We start from the raw sequence: 21,807 nt of genomic DNA on the forward strand, positions 1-21,807 counted from the left end.
GTATGCCACTGGCATAAGGTCCTTTACAGAATTTACACAGCTGGCACAGGAGGCAGCAGAGCTGCCACCACTAGATTTCTGCCAGCAGAGTGTTCCCCTGCCTAGAGGGAATTCTCCAGTGGCTATCTCTGGCTGGCTTAAGGTCACTTTGTGCTGCTTCAGACCAGAAAATCCAGATCATCAGGTTTAATAGAAGTGAAAGGTAAACCTGTCCAAGGTGTATTTCAACAGGGGATGGGCTACCTTTCACTCGGCACCAGCCCTCCACAGAACAATCATTTTATACAGCAGCTCAAGAACTCAGTAGCAAACTTTGAGAGCAGAAGTTTGTTTTCCTTATTCATGCACCTGGGGACCTGTCATGTGTAATATCTCTACGCTTTCTTGGGGAGCAGTTGCACTTTGAGGGGTGCAACATACACTGAGCCAGTTTTGAACTCACATTATTAACACCAAGCAGGGAGAAAAAGCCACTCGAACATTTTGTAACTTGCCACATCAACAGAAATACCATTATGGAGAGCTCTGTTATTCACTCCAAGTACCTTGCGGCTTTCTTCCCCAAAAATCATTGACTAAAAGGAGTCTACTGGGACACCAGTGGGATTTGGGCACTGTTACCAGATTTGCCCATTACTTTGGGGTATGCTCATTTATTCGGGTTACTCTTCTGGGGAAGGGGATTCTGTAATTCTATGAATGTACTGCTTGTGTCACTTGTGTTTTCATATGGAGCTCTACTCCCTTCTGCAAGTCCCCTCCCAATGGAGCTATCCTGCAGGACCTAGGTTCCCTAGGGCTGGGTTCCTCCAGCCCCAAAACCGGATGAACACCCACCCACCCACACATACATTAAGAGAGCAAGTCTGAGCGGACCGGGTCAGTCAGCACTGTCAAGCTGATCCCTTATATGTCTCTGGACTCACTGGGCTGGATGAAGCACCATTTCCAAGCTGACTCTCCTTATATGCCCCTGGGCTCCATGGACTGGGTCAAGCAGCAATTTCAAGCTGTCACCCTTATGCGTCCCAGATTCAGCATGGCCCTATCCCCACTCTCACAACACAATTGTACTGGCAGTAACCTACTTGATGAGCAAACCTCACAGTATTATGGGCGCTGCAGGGATCTTTAGCTTAGGTAAAAGAAGTGTTGCTGTAGAGTGAATGGGGGAAGCTAAAAACACAAAAGAGTAAAGTTCAGAAAGAGAGAGAGAAGCAACCAACTTAACCACAGAAGTTATTTATTGAATATTAGTGATAACTACACAAGGAGGCTAAACCAACATGACATAATTATTAAAGGTGAATACCTACGGTAGAAAGGAAAACAGAGAGAGAGAGAAGGGGAGAGGGGTCTCACCCACTCCATGAGGCTTGAACTGGTCGGGGTTCCCAGGTGATGCTGGTAGCTCAGGGTCCTGAGGGCTGGAGACAGGCAGAGTCCCCAGCACGATCAGCCAGGAGAAGATGGAGTTCCAGTGGAACTGATGCCTAGTTTGGATCTAAGCATCAGAACCCTGACTAGAGGGTGAGTAGGGATTTTTGTAGAGAAAATATAATTGTTCAAGGGAGAACACTAGATTTGTTTATAGGTAAGCTGATGACTCAAGGGTTTTCTTTAGACTAGACAAAAGGAGCTGATCACTCTTGGCTATGGGTGGTGTTTTCTTCCAGGGAGCTCAAAATGCAACTAGGCTGCTTCACTATTTGGATCTAAATTAAGGATTCATTACTAGAATTGGTCTGATAATTGCTGAGCTGGGTGTGTGCAGACATCGGCTCATTAGCAGCTGGAGCAGAGATTCCCATGATGCAGTGCTTCCCTGCTTTTTCTAGTCCCAGAATTCAGTGTGGTTCTCTGTTCTCCATTCTGTATGTAAATGGAGATGTCTTTCTGTCCCATCTTTCATGCAGATGAGGCTAGGGGAGTCGTCTCTGTTCTCCATTCTGTATGCTAATGGAGATGTCTTAATCTTGTCACCCTTGTCAGGAGGGGTCTAGGTGTGTCTTCCAATGCCCTTCACTGCTCTCTGCAAGTTTTTCTCTCTGATGGGTTTTGGTTTAAGCAGAGGCTGGGGAGGGGTGTCTTTCATGAGTCAGGCTGGATACTGCACCCTGGTTCCCCAAGAACACAGAGGTGTCTGGTATCAGCACATAATTTATTTGAGGTCTTCTGAAAAGTTCTAACCTTAACTCTTTGTTACTTTGACACTAAGTACGAAGATTAAGTTGATAACATTGCAGGACAGGTGTGTAAGTGTAATGCTGCACAGAATGGAAACAAGGCTGTACATGTATTTAACTAACAATAGTCTTGAAAATGGGTAGGTGGTCAGTGTCTCTCACTGGGAAGCGTTTACTTGCAGAAGCTGCTGAATATCCCATTTCTGGTTCCCCAGGTGCAATGACTTGAGTTGATCCCGCTGAACTTCAAAATCTGTAGCCAGCTCAGGGCAAGCCTTAGTTGATCTTGCTCTCCTTCCTCATGCAGGGAAAAATGGCGTCCGTTTCCAGGTATCCGGGTTGTAGCTCAGCAGTCTCTGTAGCAAGCAGGCGATGGCTCTGCCATGTCCAATTGATCTGTTTATCCGCACCAGATTTTTGTCCCCTTTTTCTTTCCCTGTGTATTTCAGCGTGGCTGAATGATACCTCGGAGCAGGGCTCTCTCTAAGGTGTAGCCCTATGGAGCCAGGTACCCTCCTGTCTGGCCCTGTGACGTTCCTCTTGGGGCAGTCTGCAAGGACTGCTAACGACAGCAGCTCATGCAGTTGGAGTCTCAGAGAAGTAGAGCGGGAGTAGCCCACATCAAAGCTGTCATTCCTCTGTGTTAGGCATACTCCTGGTCCATGGAGGATACGAGTCCGCTGCAGCTGCCGGGTGTGGATCTCAATCCTTTTGCAGAAGCTGCAGGGGCTCCTGCTTTTAACTCCTGGGTTCAGTCCCTGGTGACAACCAAGATGATGCGGCTTGATTGTCTTTTTGTGGTCGCTTTGTGCTTCCTTGGAGAGAAGCTGCGGTAATTGCACACACATACATAGTCATCTTAAACTAACAGTGTTAGCAATAGACCTTCTGAGAATCTTTGGTTAAGGTCACTCAAGGGACGCCCTCAAGCTTAAAAGACCCAAACTTCCAGTCCACTTACTTTTTTTTTTTTAAACACCATATAATGTTGTGGTTTGTTTTTCCAAAATATGACCTATGCAAGGAACTGCATTCCTGAGCAGTCCTACACTAACAAATCAATGGGTTGGGGCCCCCTGCTTACACTGCATTCAATCATTATAAACCAGGGTTGGTTGGAAAACTGAAGAAGGAAGATTGGAAATTCATGAATTTCCAATCCAATTTTTTTCTCAAAATTTCTTTTCTTTTTCAAATTTTCTGTCCAGCTTTGCTAGATAGAAGTCTCCAGTCTCTGGGTGTTTCCCCAGAGTACAGTTCACTTATACAAATTTGATGAATAAGGAATGGGACCATGCTGAATGCCTTTGCTCACAAAGACTCAGAATGGAACCATAATGGAAATCTCTCTGTTCAGGATTACTGCTGAGTGTCACTACAGATATACATATTGTATTTGTTTTAGCTTGGGAAAGAGGAGCATATTATAGAGAAGACCTCACCGTCAGCGAATAAACAAGGAAAAGATTCAGCAGATTCTGTGGAAAGCACAAGAAAAGAGAAGGTAAACTGGGTGTTTACTGGGTTTAGTCTCTATGATAAAATGAAGCAACACATGAGTTTGTCAGCAAATTTTGCAGACAGAAATATTACACCCCCATTGAATGCCATTTCTCAGACACTCTGAGAGGGGATGTCTAAATTAACTTACCTCGTATTGAACTCTGCTTCTATGGATAGCTTTTGCCTGACAGGGTTTTGAGAGGCTCTTTTTTTAGTTGCTGTATGCCCATATAGATTACTTTTAATTGCTGCTGCCAAGTGCTATGCATGTGAAGGAACGTATGCCTAAAAAGACTACATAACTGTACAGTGTGTCCAAAAATAGAAGAGGCAGTCATTCTGGAGCTACAGCAAAGGATGGGACAGGAGATGAAGCCTTTCCAGAATGATGGCATTAGATGGACTGTAGACAACCTCTTTTTAAATATTTCTCTTTAGTTAAATAATTTCACTCCAAACTTTCTGTTGCAGTAGCACAGAGACATATTCTTCGAAATTCTCCAGCTTCATACCTTTACAGTTACGAGCTGATGGTTGAATGTGGTAGCTATCAATGTCTGGTGCAGTAGAAAATTGATCTCCTGATCAAGAACAGTCTGTCTACCCTAGGACACTGCCAGGCTTCATGGGAAATGACCAAAGAGGGGAAAAACACAGATTTTTAATCTCTTATGCACATAAAATGATTCTGGGAGTTGAAATCTAACTTATTCCAAGTATGCATTAAAAGTAAACAGGCATTGTAATTAATACAATAACTCCTCACTTAAAGTCGTCCCGCTTAACGTTGTTTCGTTGTTAGGTTGCTGATCAATTAGGGAACATATTCATTTAAAGTTGTGCAATGCTCCACTCTTACGTTGTTTGGCTGCCTGCTTTCTCCACAGCTGGCAGCCTCCCTACGCCTCCTCCTAGTGCCTCCTGCCCACCAACAGACCCCACAGATCAGCACCTTCCCCATCCTCCCCCCGCCTCCTGCCCGCAGCAATCAGCTGGCTTGCGGCATTTTGGAGGGAGGGGGGAGGAGCAAGGACTGGGCGCACAGGTTCCCCCTCCCTCCCCTGCCTCCCGAATGCCAGAAGCCAGCTGATTGCCCTGGGCAGGAGGCGGGGGGGAGGGAGGGGGAGCCTGCACCAAGTCCTCGCTCCTCCCCCTCCCTCCTAAATGCCGCAAGCCAGCTGGCTGCCCCAGGCTGGAGAGAGAGGGGAGGAGCGAGGACTCGGTGTGCCCCCCCTCCCGAACGCAGCAATCAGCTGGCTTGCAACCAGGGCAGCAGCGGCAGGCGGGGGCAGCGGGCAGGGCGGGAGGGGGCGGCATTTGGCATGGTGGAGCTCCATGCAGCATGCCTGCGCCTAGGTCGGCGGCACGGGCAGCGGACGAGCGACCTGCGCCAGGAGTCCCGTCTTCGGGTCCGGCTTTCCCGCCCGCCCGAGGCGGCGCGGCGCGCAGCCCCGGGTCCCCAGCCGGCCGGCCCGACCTCCTGCCGGCGGCCCGGGCCCGAGGGCGCGGCCGCCTGCCCCCCCAGGAAGCCGAAGCGGAGGGAAGAGGGGACCCGGGGGGGGGGGGGAAGCGGCGCAGCGCTCCGCGCTGCTTGGGGCAGCGTGATTTGTAGAGCCGCCCCTGCTTGCAACGTTTGGGAGGGAGGGAGGGAGAGAGAGGGAGGAGCCAGGACACAGTGTGCGAAGTAAAGGGGGAGGAGGTGGAGGGAGAGAAGAGGTGGGTCAAGGGTGGAGGCTTGGGGGAAGGGGTGGAGTGGGTGGGCTGAGGGTTGAGCCCCCCGTCCCTGATGCTTGCAGAGTAGGAGAAGATGCCCTGGAACCTAACTCCCCACCATTTACATTAATTCTTATGGGGAAATTGGATTCACTTAACATCATTTCACTTAAAGTTGCATTTTTCAGGAACATAACTACAATGTTAAGTGAGGAGTTACTGTATGTGCACTTCTGAAAGCCAGTGCTAATGTTTTGGAATGAAGCGCCACTGTCGGATACTGAGTTTATAATTCGTACCATCCTGCGGTTTTATTTGGCATTTATCTAGTATTCCAGGAGATTAAAAGCTTAGTGTAACTCTAAAGGCTAACTTCCTTCAAGGTCTAAGCCAGCTTCTGCCAGCAGAGTCTCTGGCAGAGGGTCCATGTGGAAGGAAGTGACTGCAGTAGGTAGCCACAAGTTTCCTTTCTCTGTAGCAGCTTGAGGTAGTGTGCAGCCAGGCAAAAAAATGACTGGGTTGGTTGGGGAGAGGTTGGTCATGGTGATGATGAGGAGTGGACAAATTCAGCACATTCCCCCAGCAATCTCTGCTGGCAAGGCTCCTATGTCCCCAGAGGGGTAGGTAAGTGAATTTCCTCTGAGCCTGAAGAAACACTTATTCAAAGAATTAGGTACAACAGGTTGTGGATTTCTGGGCAGTTGTGGCACTGCTCACATGGTGGTAATTAACGTAAGAGTGAGATGGGGAGATTTCAGCAACCCAGAGAGTTACAAAATATCCCCAAAGAAGTGCAGTGCTTGAAGCATTTATATGGCTATTGTAAAGTGTTCTGTGTATATTGTAACAGACCCAAACCAGTGGGGTACAGGAGTCTGGTAGAGGGCAAATATACTGGTCACTGGATGAGGAGTTTTCTGTTCCCTGAGTGACCAGAGCAGGGGCTGCACTAGAGTAATCAGGAACCTGCTAGAACCAATTAAGGCACAGGCTGATTAGATCACCTGCAGCCAATCAAGGCAGGCTAATCAGGGCACCTGGGTTTAAAAAGGAGCTCACTCCAGTCAGGCGGGGGGAGGGGGGGAAGTGCGTGTGAGGAGCTGGGAGCAAGAGGCGCAAGGAGCTGAGAGTGAGAGTGAGTGCTGCTGGAGGACTGAGGAGTACAAGCGTTATCAGACACCAGGAGGAAGGTCCTGTGGTGAGGATAAAGAAGGTGTTTGGAGGAGGCCATGGGGAAGTAGCCCAGGGAGTTGTAGCTGTCGTGCAGCTGTACCAGGAGGCACTATAGACAGCTGTGATCCACAGAGCCCTGGGCTGGAACCTGGAGTAGAGGGTGGGCCTGGGTTCCCCCCAAAGCTCCCAACTCCTGATCAGACACAGGAGAAGTTGACCCAGACTGTGGGGAAGATCACTGAGGTGAGCAAATCTGCCAATAAGCGCAGGACACACAAAGGCAAAGGAGGAACTTTGTCACAATATGTAACCGTGGGGGAACTCTCTTAGTGGTTAAACACAACTCCTATAGAAAAGCACATGCAGATCCAGAGTTCAGTCATGGAGGACTTTCAGCAAGGATTCCCCACAATCACGTCCAAAAAGAACAAAGGGAATGAACTTAATTCTTAAGTACCAACTTCATACAATCTTATAATAATCAAGAAACAATAATAATAATAATAGCTTAATTTCTACTATCTAATAAGGCTACTTCAGAATTCACATACACTAGCTTCACAATTATACATAAATATAAACAAAAGAAACAAATTAGATCTAAACAGCTCGGTCCCCACAAACACACAGTGAGAAGTAACTCAGAGTTCCAACAGCTTAGGCTGAGTTTACCTGTCTCAACTAGAGTCTTTGTTCATCGGCTCCATACAGTCTGCTAAGCCGAAAGCTCTGTTGCAATATCATCCCTCCCCTTGCTTGTAGAAATCTCCAACTGGAACCCAAGCAGACGTTCTCCTCCTCTACTGGACTATGGAATCACTCAGCTAGCTAGCTAATTAATCAGCCAATCGGTATTAAGTATATAAATCAATAACCCTATTACAAGAAAAATACAAAACGGAGAATAGCCAGATATAGACGACTTTCCCCATCATCCCATTTAAATAAGAAAAAAGTTGCTGAACCGAACTGGTAAAGACAATTGAACTAAAATGGTTTGGCTAAAATCAAATCACACTCAAGGTGTGTAACTAAAATGAAAGACATTAGTTTCCCCTCCCAGTTTCCTCTTTCTAACATGGCCAGGGCTTCCCAGTGTTGGAAAGTTAACAATATTCCTAACCTGCTGTACAGTGCTTCAGAGTTAAGGGAAACCAGCCTGCTTTCTGCTGCCATGGCTAAGCTGCTCCCAGCAGGTCACATGTCCTTTTGTAAAGAAGCTGCCTTGATTACTTGTCCTCAGTGGAGTCTATGAGTCCAGCTACCACACCCAATTCCAGAAACTTCTGGGTGTGGAGTGCTAATTGGGCATCTGCCTAGCAAGAATGACCCAGACACAACTCACTCCTCTCCCGCTTCTCTCTAAAGAAATATCACCCTATTAGCACGTGGATTACATATACACCCCCCTACACATACACAGAGTAAATCAAACATGGTACCACAGTGTACCATTCCTAGGAATTGTGGACATGGTAGGACATGAGGGATGGCCAGGAGATGAGGGATGGCCAGTCCAAAGCATCACTTGTGATCACTACGCCAAAGCCCATTCCCTAATATTGATGATGTATAACTATGACATCTTTCCCAACTCATTTCCCTCTTTGCTGCAGGAGCGAGACTGGGAAAGTGGAAGTGAGATGGAAGGCGAGGCCTGGTATCCAGCTAACATGGAAGAACTGGTCACAGTGGATGAAGTGGGAGAAGACGACTTTATTATGGAGCCAGATATAACTGAACTTGAAGAAATTGTTCCAGTTGATCCAAAAGACAAAGCATGCTCAGAAATGCATCAGTATGTAACTAGCACATTAGAACTGGAAAATGACCATAGCCAGATAAACAGGTGTGAAGGCGAATCTGCCCCGGAAGCTCCAGAAACGAGCTTCAGATCAGCAAAGGAAAGCATAGCTGCTTCCGGTGGCTGTCCAGAAGATGATGATGATGATGCAGTTACCGAAGCATCAAGCCTAAATCTGGACACTGAACAGAAGCCAGATGAATCACAAGAAGACAGAGCTCTTAGGGATTCTAATTACCACAAAAAGGAAGGAAAAATAGAGGAGAGCTCTGATATTCACATAAAGCTGGAGGATGGACAGATACCTTCTGATCAAATGAAAGGAGAGACTCACCAGCTCTCTGACACTTTTATGGATCATTATAAGCAGATGGGATCACAAGAAACAGAGAGTAGAGAAGTCATGGAAATGCTTGTAAAAAACTCCAGTGAAGAAACAACGCGTGGAAGCCAAGAGTGTCAAGAGACCCGGGGTAACTACTTCTGTGTTTTCTTTTTTGCTGGTGGAGAGCTTCTATCTGTGCAAGATGCATTAGATTTTAATCTGCTGCTAACAAGAATAAATGTTGCTAATAGTGTCAAGATTTTCCTAGGAGCAGCTCAGTAAAATAGCCCTGCTGCCATGAGAGCCTTGTTAATCCATTAAAGGCTTTTAGTCAAATGGTGTAAAGGAAATACGATAACCAACTTGCAATAATCAGCTGTAACAGTCACATCTGGGTTCACGTGAGTTGAGCTGAACTCTTGCAGCCCCCTGCTAAGTACTTTGAATGGTCAATGAGAAAAACTACAGTTCCTGCAGGTCAACAAATAACCGAGGGATCTTTTATATCTATGTGGCTCCCACCAACATAAGAAACTCAGGATGAGTGTTTCTTACCCACTATACAAAAAGATGAAAATAGTTTGTAGATGTTCTCTGTCCCTGTTCATGCAAGCACGTGACTTTGTGTGGGGACTTGGGTGGGTACTAACCAAGTACCGTTATTTCTTATATGTTTCCTCTAATATAACCTGACGTGGCAAGGCACATGGTAACACAAAGCCAGAGAATATTTTCAGAGGGTAAGATTAATCATACCTGCCTATTAAAAGCTTTAGCTGTCAGGAAAAATATCTGAGTAAGGACAGCAGTGTCTGGAAGAACTGCAGAATCAGAATCAAGCCCTTTATTCTTAATCCTGCATCTCTGTTGTAATGCTGTAGTGATTTGGGATTTTGAGTGGCTCTGTATTTTATATATAATATATAAGCAATTCACATGTCTGGAATGGGGAGGAAGGATATCTTTCTTACCAGCCTTAATCCTTCCCAGTAAATCAACACAATATTTCCCATGCATTAAATCTGCTGCCTGCACTGATTTAACATATAAATATAGAAGAATAGTGTTTGTCAGTATCCTGTAATACTGAGGCATGCATAAAGTATAGCTCCAGTTTTAACACACTCTCTCTAATGAAAGTGGGCAATTACCAAAATGGAAAAGTTTAAAATATAAACAGAAGAGCAGAATGAACATGCAAGTGTCTCTAGATAAAAAAAAATGTAGTTACTGTGTGTGTGGTGTTTCTTATTGGTTAGCTATTGGCAGCTGTACTGTATTAAGCAACCAGATTGGATGGAAATATACCATTCAATGCATTTATTCCTTTGTTAAGTAAATCCTAGGTACCTGGAAATGAAATCTCCTGAATTCTCCGAGGTGAAATCTAAAAGACCCCATTCTTCACCATCCTGGGAACAAGAGGATGTTTTCACTGAACTTAGCATTCCTCTAGGTATGTCTAAACATTTAGGTCTCTCTCCGCATGACACTGTCCATTGCAATACCTTGAATGTACAACAAGGTGTCACTTTAAGGCTACTTATCGTATTTGTTTCTCAGAACGAATGCAAGGAGAATCAAAAGAAACAGTAAGTAACACGTGGTTAAATGTTGAAACAACTGAGATTTTTATTCCAGATTATTGATTATTATTCCAGATAAATGGACTATGCATTCATTAATGACACTGAACAGCTGAAATAACTGCCATTGGATTCCAAGGTCTAAAACATAGGGGGACTGACACATTCATAAGGAAATTATCTGGGCTTTGGTAGAAGCATTGCTCAGTGCCAAGGAAATCTTGAGGGCAGAGAGATCTCTCATGTGAGTTCTCTGTACAGTAAGGAGCTTCTAAGCATGTGACATGAAAAATTAGAGTGATTAGCCCCGAATGGATCGATTACACTACACAACCATAGATCATGAACATACAGAATACAGTGTGGTGTGATCTAATATAAGGCTATTATTGGCACTCGCTAGGAATGACCTATATAACTCAGTTGTGACTTTTGCCCCTAGTAAATTCTGGGACTATACCACTATACTTTGTGGTATATCATCATGTATTCTCAATAAATATACATGCATATATTATCTGAGATAATGTATAATACATATAATACCTATGAGAATATATACAATGTGTATTTGCAGTACATGATGTTTTAAATTGTAATTTTTCGCCATCATTCGTCAGTGTTACAGAATTTGATGTCCTTTCAGGGTGAACTTGAAAGTAGTAGATCTGGGATTAGCCTTTGTTTCTTTATCATTGAGCTAAATTATATTTTTCTCTTTGAAAGTAAACCATGTTAATGTGATTCAAAATTGTTTGGTAGGTGTGGAATTTGTGGTGCCCAGAACTGGGTTTTACTGCAAGCTTTGTGGACTTTTCTACACGAATGAAGAGACAGCTAAGATAAGCCACTGCAGAAGTACTGTTCACTACAAAAATCTTCAGGTAAAACACACATGTAATTAGTTTTAGTCCTGCTTCTACTAACGAATGGGTCAGACTGAGTAAAACTTTCTGGTGCTATAAAACGGACTTTCATGGTACGCACAGAATTCAGTGGCATGGAAATGGACAGTGTTAAATCTTTTAAGCTGACAAATGTATAGAAATCAAATGGTTTGTGCAGCGCTGACAGCCAGCACACTAGCCTGTCACCTCTGATCCCTGTGCTTAAATCATGGCTCACAAGTGAAATGAGGTGAGAAGGCCACATCACAAAAATACTAGCACATAATTTGGCCCAGTTGAGTCTCTCTTCTTAAGAGTCCCAAAATTAGGGGATAGTAGCGGTGTTTCAGGTGAGGACTGAAGTGCATAGGCAGTTCTTTCTGGGACAGATTGCACAGAGCCTGCCACCACTAGTGATTTCTTAATTTCATGGCAGCTAAATTTGTTACCCTTTTAGAATGTGTATAATTTTATTTCTGTGCCAATTTATGTCTCTACAGTATGTTTCAACTTGAGGAATTTCAAAGCATTATGTGTATGATACATAAATGATCTGAGGATGGCTTCATAGGCCACTGAAATGCAGCCATCTCTCGTGTGGAACATGGCAGCTGTCCAACAGTGCAGCACAATGCTACATAACAATTGCTAGAAGGCAGTGAAGAAGAATGCCATGTCCTGTGTATTTATTTAGATTTACTTTTAAATCCTCACCCATTGCTCTAGGTATTTTTCCAAATATAAAAGCACACATTAGACAATATTGCACTAAGATCATTGGCATATCCAAAAATAAACCAAACCAAACCCAACCCACACCTCCGCCTCCGCTCCGCCTCCTCCCCTGAACACGCCAGGTGCCCACTTTTTCCCCCTAGCTCCCAGCGCTTGCACCGCAAAACAGCTGTTTTGCGTGGCTGGGAGGGAGGGGGAAGGAGGGAGAATGCAGCGCACTCAGGGAAGAGACGGGGATGGGGCAGGGATTTGGGGAAGGGTCCAATAGGAGCAGGGAGGGGGTGGAATTGGGGCAGGACTTTGGGGATGGGGTTGGAATGGGGGGCGGGGCAGGGGTGGGGAAAGGGTGGAGTTAGGGCAGGGCTAGGGGGGCGTAAGCACCCACCGGCACTGGGGAAAGTTGACACCTATGCTTGGGGTGTGCTATAGACCACCAGGATCTGAATTCAATATGGATGGAGACCTCTTTAATGTTTTTAATGAAGTAAATACTAATGGGAATTGTTTGATCATCAGAGACTTTAACTTCCCAGATATAGACTGGAGGACAAGTGCTAGTAATAATAATAGGGCTCAGATTTTTCTGGATGAGATAGCTGATGGATTCCTTCACCAAGTAGTTGCTGAACCAACAAGATGGGATGCCATTTTAGATTTGGTTTTGGTGAGTAGTGAGGACCTCATAGAAGAAATGGTTGTAGGGGACAACCTTGGTTCGAGCGATCATGAGCTAATTCAGTTTAAACTAAATGGAAGGATAAACAAAAATAGATCTGTGACTAGGGTTTTTTATTTCAAAAGGGCTAACTTAAAAAAATTCAGAAAATTAGGGAAGCGTATTGGGCTGAAGAACTTGTGGATCTAAAGGCAGAGGAGGCCTGGAATTACTTCAAGTCAAAGTTGCAGAAACTATCAGAAGCCTGCATCCCAAGAAAGGGGAAAAAATTCATAGGCAGGAATTGTAGACCAAGCTGGATGAGCAAGCATCTCAGAGAGGTGATTAAGAAAAAGCAGAAAGCCTACAAGGAGTGGAAGATGGGAAAGCTACCTTATTGAGGTCAGAATATGTAGGGATAAAGTGAGAGAGGCCAAAAGCCATGTAGAGTTGGACCTTGCAAAGGGTATTAAAACCAATAGTAAAAGGTTCTATAGCCATATAAATAAGAAGAAAAAAGAAGTGGGACCGCTAAACACTGAGGATGGAGTGGAGGTTAAGGATAATTTAGGCATGGCCCAATATCTAAACAAATACTTTGCCTCAGTCTTTAATGAGGCTAATGAGGAGCTTAGGGATAATGGTAGGATGACAAATGGGAATCAGGATATGGAGGTAGATATTACCTTATCTGAGGTAGAAGCCAAACTCGAACAGCTTAATGGGACTAAATCAGGGGGCCCAGATAATCTTCATCCAAGAATATTAAAGGAACTGGCACATGAAATTGCAAGCCCATTAGCAAGAATTTTTAATGAATCTGTAAACTCAGAGGTTGTACTGTATGACTGGAGAATTGCTAACATAGTTCCTATTTTTAAGAAAGGAAAAAAAAAAGTGATCCGAGTAACTATAGGCCTGTTAGTTTGACATCTGTAGTATGCAAGCAGGGCCGGCACAACCCATTAGGCGACCTACGCAGTTGCCTAGGACACTAACATTTGGGGGGCGCCGACCGCGGCGGCCGGATCTTCGGCCTCCCTGGTCGTTGTCAACATTTCGGGGGCAGGACCTTCCGCTGCCTCTGTCAGGGGTGGCATTTCAGGGGCGGGACCTTCTGCAGCCTAGGGCGGAAAAAAGCTGGCGGTGCTCCTGTATGCAAGGTCTTGGAAAAATGTTGAAGGAGAAAGTAGTTAAGGGCATTGAGGTCAATGGTAATTGGGACAAAATACAACATGGTTTTACAAAAGAGGCCAAACCAACCTGATCTCCTTCTTTGAGAAGGTAACAGATTTTTTTAGACGAAGGAAACGCAGTGGATCTAATTTACCTTGATTTCAGTAAGGCATTTGATATGGTTCCACATGGGGAATTATTAGTTAAATTGGAAAAGATGGGGATCAATATGAAAATTGAAAGGTGGATAAGGAACTGGTTAAAGGGGAGACTACAACAGGTCGTACTGAAAGGTGAACGGTCAGGCTGGAGGGAGGTTACTAGTGTAGTTACTCAGGGATTGGTTTTGGGAACAATCTTATTTAATCTTTTTATTACTGACCTTGGCACAAAAAGTGGGAATGTGCTGATAAAGTTTGCAGATGACACAAAGCTGGGAGGTGTTGCTAATACAGAGAAGGACTGGGATATCATACAGGAAGATCTGGATGACCTTGTAAATGGGAGTAATAGTAATAGGATGAAATTTCATAGTGAAAAGAGCAAGGTCATGCATTTAGGGATTAATAACAAGAATTTTTGTTATAAACTTGGGATGCATCAGTTGGAAGTAACAGAGGAAGAGAAGGACCTCGGAGTATTGGTTGATCAGAGGATGTCTATGAGCCGCCAATGTGATATGGCCATGAAAAAAGCTAATGCGGTCTTGGGATGCATCAGGCGAGGTATTTCCAGTAGAGATAAGGAGGTGTTAGTACCATTATACAAGGCACTGGTGAGACCTCATCTCAAATACTGTGGGCAATTCTGGTCTCCCATGTTTAAGAAGGATGAATTCAAACTGAAACAGGTACAGAGAAGGGCTACTGGGATGATCCGAGGAATGGAAAACCTGCCTTATGAAAGGAGACTCAAAGAGCTTGGCTTGTTTAGCCTAACCAAAAGAAGGCTGAGGGGAGATATGATTGCTCTCTATGAATACATCAGAGGAATAAATACCAGGGAGGGAGAGGAATTATTTAAGCTCAGTACCAATGTGGACACAAGAACAAATGGATATAAACTGGCCATCAGGAAGTTTAGACTTGAAATTAGATGAAGGTTTCTAACCATCAGAGGAGTGAAGTTCTAGAACAGCCTTCCAAGGAGAGCACTGGAGGCAAAAGACATACCTGGCTTCAAGATTAAGCTTGATAAATTTATGGAGGGGATGATATGATGGGATAGCCTAATTTTGGCAATTAATTGGTCTTTGACTATTAGCGGCAAATATGCCCAATGGCTTTTGATGGGATGTTAGATGGGGTGGGATCTGAGTTACTACAGAGAATTCTTTCCCGAGTGTCTTGCTGGTGAGTCTTGCCCACATGCTCAGGGTTTAGCTGTTCGCCATATTTGGGGTTGGGAAGGAATTTTCCTCCAGGACAGATCGGCAGAGGCCCTGGGGGGTTTTCGCCTTCCTCTGCGCCTTGAAGTCTTAAAACTACAATTTGAGGACTTCAATAGTTCAGATGTAGGTTAGGGGTTTGATACAGGAGTGAGTGGGTGAGATTCTGTGGCCTGTGTTGTGCAGGAGGTCAGACTAGACGATCATAATGGTCCCTTCTGACCTTAAGGATCTTGGCAGGCAACGTTTGAGGTTTAAAAATGGACCAGCCACTACCCCTTCCCCTCAAAAAAAAAAAAAAAAAAAGGGGAGGGGGAAGGTTGCCTCTGGAAGCTGAAGAATAGTTTTGAGTCACCTCCTGCTAAGCTATACACATGAAACATAGAGAGTTTTGCCCTTTCTCTAGAAAAGGAAGACCACATTGTCAGTACTGAGTTTACAATAGTGCTGGGCCCACACTCAGAAGATGCCCTGTCACCTGGACTGTGGCCACCCCCCAAAGCCACGACCCCACTTGGCCTCTTCCCCCTGAAGCCCCACCCCCAATCATTCCTCTCCGCACCCTTCCCATTCCCCGCTTGCACCTCTTCAATCCCTCCATGCTTGGCCCCTCTCCACCCCCTCCCCACCTCACTCCTCTCCACACACCCCTCGTGTGAGCGATGGGTGGGGCCTGGCGGGAAAGAGGCCAAGCAGGGGCGGGACCTCGGAGCGGAGCATGGGTGGAAAGCAGGGGCAGGGCCTTGGGGAGGAGTGCAGGGGCGGGGCCTTTGGGCGGGCTCCAGGGCCCACAAAGGGTTAATCCTGCCCTGCACATTGTGAGTTTATGCGGTGTACTGTATAGACAGTGCAACAGCAGGTCACACACAGGCACCACTGAAAGGAGAGACACAAAGCAGGCGATAGAGTGCCTGCTGCGGAGTTGCCATGAAGATTCTGTTTTTCCTCCCTGGAGCAGTGTTTTTAAATGACCAGTCCTAGACCAGAGCAGTTGTTCGTAGCTAGAGATGTATGTGATTTCTCATTGCAGCTCTACGTAGCTGCATTAGCTGATGGTGCTAATTAATCTGTTTCAAGAGTTTGAGTAACTGGCATTTGCTGGGCCAGGATCCACAGAGAGGAACATTTTACCGTTTGTTAGATTTATGGTCTCTAATAACACTCAGATTAGTTACTCATGTGTGTGAGTGTGATTATATATATATATATATATATATATATATATCTTTAATAAAACCCTTGATTCTGACCACATTTACTTGTGATGAGGAAGTTTTGTTCCCTTCTGCCTCTCATGCCATTCACCTGGGTTGAATTTGAGTATAAAATTTTTGCATGCCTCTCTCATGCCCATGTCATTCCACCTTCCATTTTGTGTGCACCTCTGCCACCCAAGGGCATTGCCAGTAAGTCAGCAGCTTTACTGGCTGCTAATAGATTTTAGGATCGCACTATATTATTGATATTTAAGGCACTTGAACTCCATCATAATAAAACAAGTCAGTACAGGCAAATACTCCAGCAAGATTGTTAAATTCTGTCAGTGATGATTGTTGGCTTCACTTTTCCTTCCACTTAAAAGAAATAGGTTTATATACATCAAAAGGTATGTGTCTAAGTCAGACGCTTTGCAAATGTAACGTATGTTTTAAGTCATATCAGGAACTATGTCTGCCTGCAATCACACCACTTTGATACCAGTGTAATTCTGTTCACTTCTGCAGCATTACTGCTGATTTACCCCAATGTGAGAGCAGAACTGAGCAATCAGCTTCTATTTGCCAGGAGAAAGGGTCTAGTGGATTGAGCATGGGACTGGGAGCCAGGATATCCTGAACTGTAGTCCTCCTGGTTCTGCCACTGACTTCCTGGGTGGCATTGAGCAAGTCGCTTAACCTCCCTGGTCTTGTCAGCATTAAGGGAATTTGATCTGGGGGATCTACATTAATACAGATACACCAGTTTAAATTTCCTTAGCGTAGACAGAATGTCTGTGGGTTCTATCTCCCAGGGTTGTTACGGGCTAGTGACAGTGCTTTGAAGCTATAAAGCACTCTGTACTGAGTATTATCAGTCTTGCTAATGCCACCTCTGGTTTTCCTTTGGTCACAGAAGTATCTATCCCAACTTGCAGAAGAGAGTCTGAAAATGAATGAAGAAGACTGCAATCTGCCACAGGACGTTGCTGGGATTGTTCCCCACTTTGAGAAGAAAAAGCTATGATGCGCTCAACTAGAAGAGTTGTAAATGAGTGAATGCTGATATTTCATTGTTGAGCTACATGATGTGGTGATCAATTCGCACTGTGCAGGAGGAAGGAAAGCACAATAAACAGCATATTCTATGCATCTGTGCCCAGGGTGCCATTAAAAACCATAATGCCTGAAATAGTTTCCCACGGGGAAGCAGTCCTGGCGTATCTGTAACAAGCGCAGCTATTCTTTCTCAGGCTGTGTGTTGGGAGCGGCTTCCTATACTAACCCAGAATTCTCAGGGATTCTCAGATGCCATACAGTAGGTCAGGCTGAGTATTTAGAAGAACTTAGCATCCTCCAGTGGAAATGATCTGAAAAGAAATGTCCTGAATGAAGCTTTTAACATGAATATATTTTAAGTCACTTCACTCATTAGTATAGTGAACAACAGGCCTTGTTTAAGAGACCTACAGCCATTGTGCTAGTGCTAACTGTTAGATGGCATAAGGTAAACCCCAGTGGCCTCAGGATATGTGCACCTAGAGCTTGGTGATGATAATCATCATCATTTTTAAATTTTTGAGTATTGTCCATGTACTAGATGTTGTACAAAGATGGAGGAAGTCACAGCCCCATCTCTAGGAACGTACAATTGAAATCCAATACAGGCAGAACAGTTCAGGCTGAAAGTTATTTGCCTTCATTCTCCAGTGCTTTATATCCTGTGGGCTGGATGCTCTTTGGTAATTTCTGTGTTTGGAAATATTCCTTGGGAAAATTCTAAAAGTGTGTCCACTTGGTGTCTTAGATTAAAGTCGCACAAGAAGCTTTATAACTGCTAGATGTTTCGCTTATGTAACTTGTAGAATTCTTTATCCATTCTCATTGTGGGGGACGGGGGGAGGGTTTAAACCATGTTTTTCTAATCTTGGCCATCTTGAATTTCCTGGTCTTTATCGAAATAAGCCAGACTCTTAATGTTGTTTTAACAGTTTTTGTATTCATTCCCCTGAATTTTTATGGCAAGTGCAGCAACTGTTCACAGAATGCTGCAGTGAGAACACAGGATGCACCAGCAACTATAAATATTATTATATGGCATTGTTTATACTCAGAGTTGTTGCTTAATATAATGTAAAGTCCCATTGAAATGCACTGTTTAGATTTCTGGTTAATTTCAATGGGCTTTGTGTAGCAAAGTGAATATATACTAAAACTGCTGCCAGATTTGATCCTGGAATTATGCTTTTACGAAATGCACCACAAACCATGTCTCCAGGCAAGTGGTAGGAAAATTTTTGAAATGTTTGAAATTTGGTTGAAAAATGGAGAATGGGAGAATTTACAGATTTTTTTTCCCATTCTTTGCCCAGCTCTGATATTGACCATATTAAAGGCCACTGAAATCTCTGGCATTAGGTGTTTCACTTAATACAATAGGACTTTGTGCACAGTAAATAATTTTTCCCCAGAATGGCTTATCCATCACAGAGAACAACATTAATGTTGCAAAATAATGCAAAATGGCCAATCTGCCAAAACTGCTCCCACCAAAAAACCTGTTCCATATCACCTGCACCAGCAGCCATATTCTTCTTTCTCTGAAAATGGTTTCAGCTCAGTATCATATCTCCTGGCTGCATTTTGTTGTTTGGCAAGTTCCCTTTCAATTAGATGGTGCAGGCATTCCATTTATTTCAACCGGAGGTGGGTGCAAGCTGCAAATCTTGGATTCATTTTTCTCCAAAGTTCAGGGATTCTGTGGATTCCAGGTCTGGCTTGGTGCATCAGAGAGAAAGAAGGAAAGACACAATATTTAGGCATAGATCTGAGCATCACCAGATTTCAGGTGTGACAGGATTTGGGCCCATCTTTATTTAAAACATGGCTTTTATTCCTCAATCAATTGAAACAAAAAATCTTGAAAAGCAAATTCTTCTCTCTACAAGATTTCTTATTACATTTTGATGAGATTTGTTAGGCCAACATTTTTATTGCAAGATGTAAAATCATGAAAAGGGAAGTAAATATTCTGTAGTTACTGACCAAGGCATAGCTGTTAGGGCAGTGATGCATACACTGAATGTGAAGAATTAGTCGCATTGCCTTATAACACGATATGAGTGGGGAGGGGAATCACCCCAGATGCAAGCATCTGATTTTTATATCTCAGACTGTTCCAGAACTGGAGCACTCACCACTGTGGTAGTAGATTTTTAGATTACCTGGTTACGCTTAAAGTGGATGGGAGGTGGGGTTGATAATGCCCCAAATCCCCACATCTCTAGCAACTTATCTCCAGCCAAACTCAAGTACGAAGAGTATTATTATTATCCATTTGTATTTCAGTAGCTCCGAGAGGTTCCAGCCCCATTGTTCTAAGCACTGTAACAAAAACTTTCCCAAACCCCAAAGAGCTTACAATCAGAGTTCAAGGTGAGAGACAACAGGTGGATGCAAACAAATGGGAGGGAGTAGAAGATGACAGTGAAACCATTCTGGGCAGCAGTAGTAAAACCATGAAACCTAGCTTCTGTGTTTGCCCTTGGGCTCATGGTCAGACTTAAATGAGCGATTCAACTGATTACCCACAAAATATTAAACGCTAAGGCCCAGATTCACTCCTGTGCTGCACCCCTTGCATATTTCACCTTGTGCTCGCAGGGCCAGTTGCATCAGAAGTGCAGAATAGGTCTGTGCTGTGGGTTGGTAGTGGTATCCTACAGCCCCCTCCCCAGAGATCTTTCCTGAGGCAGAGTGCTTCAGTTTCCAGCCAGGGCTCCAAAGGTTGGAGGCTTGACGGGCAGCCCAGGATCTGTGCTGAGTCAGCACAACTCTCAGCCAGCCAGGATCACCTTGCTTGTGCTGGCTGGTCCTAATCCCCCCCTGCAAAAGTGGGGGCACCCCTTTCCATGTGGAGTTTCCGCCTCTGACAGCCTGCAAACCCGGGTTCCACTGGCAGAACCCAAGGGGTGATGCTGGGCTAATTACTGTATTTGGGGTGCAGGGCCAAATGTTTAGACCCTCCAGAAAGGCATCTGCATGTGCACAAGCATACAACTGTGATCAAATCCAGGCATTTTCAGGAGGGATTTTAAAATCTGGCCCCTAAGGACTAACTACTGACATAACAGCACGTGAATGTGGCCAAAAAGGCAGCTGTAGTCCTGAGAATTTTATTTTATTTTGCAAAATCCCTATATTCAAAAGCAGTTGAAAAGAACCTCCAAGTCTTAGCATTCAGTCTAACAATCTGTGCAATCAACTTTCAGCCCAACGTAATTAGAGACCTGAAATATAATGTCTTTCCATGAAAACAGCCCATAGAGGCAATGCCGGCAGGCATTTAACCCCTAGACATCACTCGAATACCTATTCTGCTGAGCGGCAATGCACCTGTACAGGGAGCTATTTGCCTCTTTCAACTGCTGTAAAATGTGCTGTTTCTCTTTTGACTTGCTATATTTAAAATCTAAGATGTAGTATTTTTCTAGTCAGCATAGTTCTTCAACAATTTACATTTCGGATTAATATATGTATAGCAAGGCAGTCTCAAGTCTAGCCAAAAAAATTATTTATTATTATTTAAAGAAGAGCTTCCATGATATTTATGAATCATTTCAACATGTCTCAACCAAAGATTTCACAAAGGCTGCAGCCTTTCTGAACAGTGAACATGTTTTTATCTGCTGATCTCAAATAGTCTTTAATGTCACAATGCAACTTGCTTTCTTCAAGATTAAAAATTTTAAAAAAAATCTAAACATTAGCCCCATAAGACTTAATACATTTTAATATTGGCTTGAACACTAAATTAGTGTCAGGCTGGTTATATTCAGGGTTTTTCTATTCTCTATTAAGGCTGTGATTTGTTTAATTATACTTGAACTGGACCAGACATACTATTTATTGAGCTTATAGAATCTTGTTAATTTAAGTTTTGCCTTGTAAAACAACTGGAATTTGTTAGAACTTGTTGAGTTATGTAGGTGGTGTCACCAGTATTAATTGATCTGTGCAACTGATTGCAAAGTGTTTCAGGTTGTTTCTTAAAAAGGATTTTAATAAAGAGAATTTTAGAGCATAAATAATGGCTGGTAGTTGTGCCAATGTTTTCACAATAACTTACAGGGAGATTGGCACCTCTCAGAATTTGGTTCTTTGTAATTATGATTGAAGCCATTCCTTACCCACCTACTGCCCCTCCAACTCCCTTCCTACACTTCACCTCCAGACTTACTGAGTGAGCTATCTACAGCTGTTTCCTCTTGAATTCCTCTCTTCCACCTCCATCCTGGATTCCCTGCCACACTTTCTGAAACTGTTCTGATCTCTTTCTAGCCAACTCTCAAGGCATCTAATTCACCTACATCCTGCTTGTCCCATCTACTGTGTTGATTAGACTCACCTGCTTGACATCTCCTTCCTTGGCTTTCATGACATGGTCTTCTCCCTGGCTCTCCTGCCGGGTCATTTTGGTTG

General features: G+C 44.1%; 1 protein-coding gene across 8 annotated transcripts in view; it reads left to right on the top strand.

The window, feature by feature from the left end:
• RBM20 (RNA binding motif protein 20) overlaps positions 1-21,405 on the top strand; it is a 163,430-nt gene extending 142,025 nt beyond the window's left edge. For all 8 annotated transcript variants that reach the window (XM_039481670.1, XM_039481676.1, XM_039481672.1 and 5 more), the window contains 5 exons: positions 3,592-3,690; positions 8,192-8,852; positions 10,041-10,160; positions 11,053-11,174; positions 17,243-21,405. In XM_039481670.1, coding sequence (XP_039337604.1) covers positions 3,592-3,690; positions 8,192-8,852; positions 10,041-10,160; positions 11,053-11,174; positions 17,243-17,353 — 1,113 coding nt within the window. In that variant the 3' untranslated portion in view covers positions 17,354-21,405. The remainder of the gene's footprint in view (positions 1-3,591; positions 3,691-8,191; positions 8,853-10,040; positions 10,161-11,052; positions 11,175-17,242) is intronic.
• The last annotated feature ends 402 nt before the right edge of the window (positions 21,406-21,807 follow it).

This window comes from Mauremys reevesii, linkage group 7, assembly GCF_016161935.1.
Source record: "Mauremys reevesii isolate NIE-2019 linkage group 7, ASM1616193v1, whole genome shotgun sequence".
Classification (NCBI taxonomy): Eukaryota; Metazoa; Chordata; order Testudines; family Geoemydidae; genus Mauremys; species Mauremys reevesii.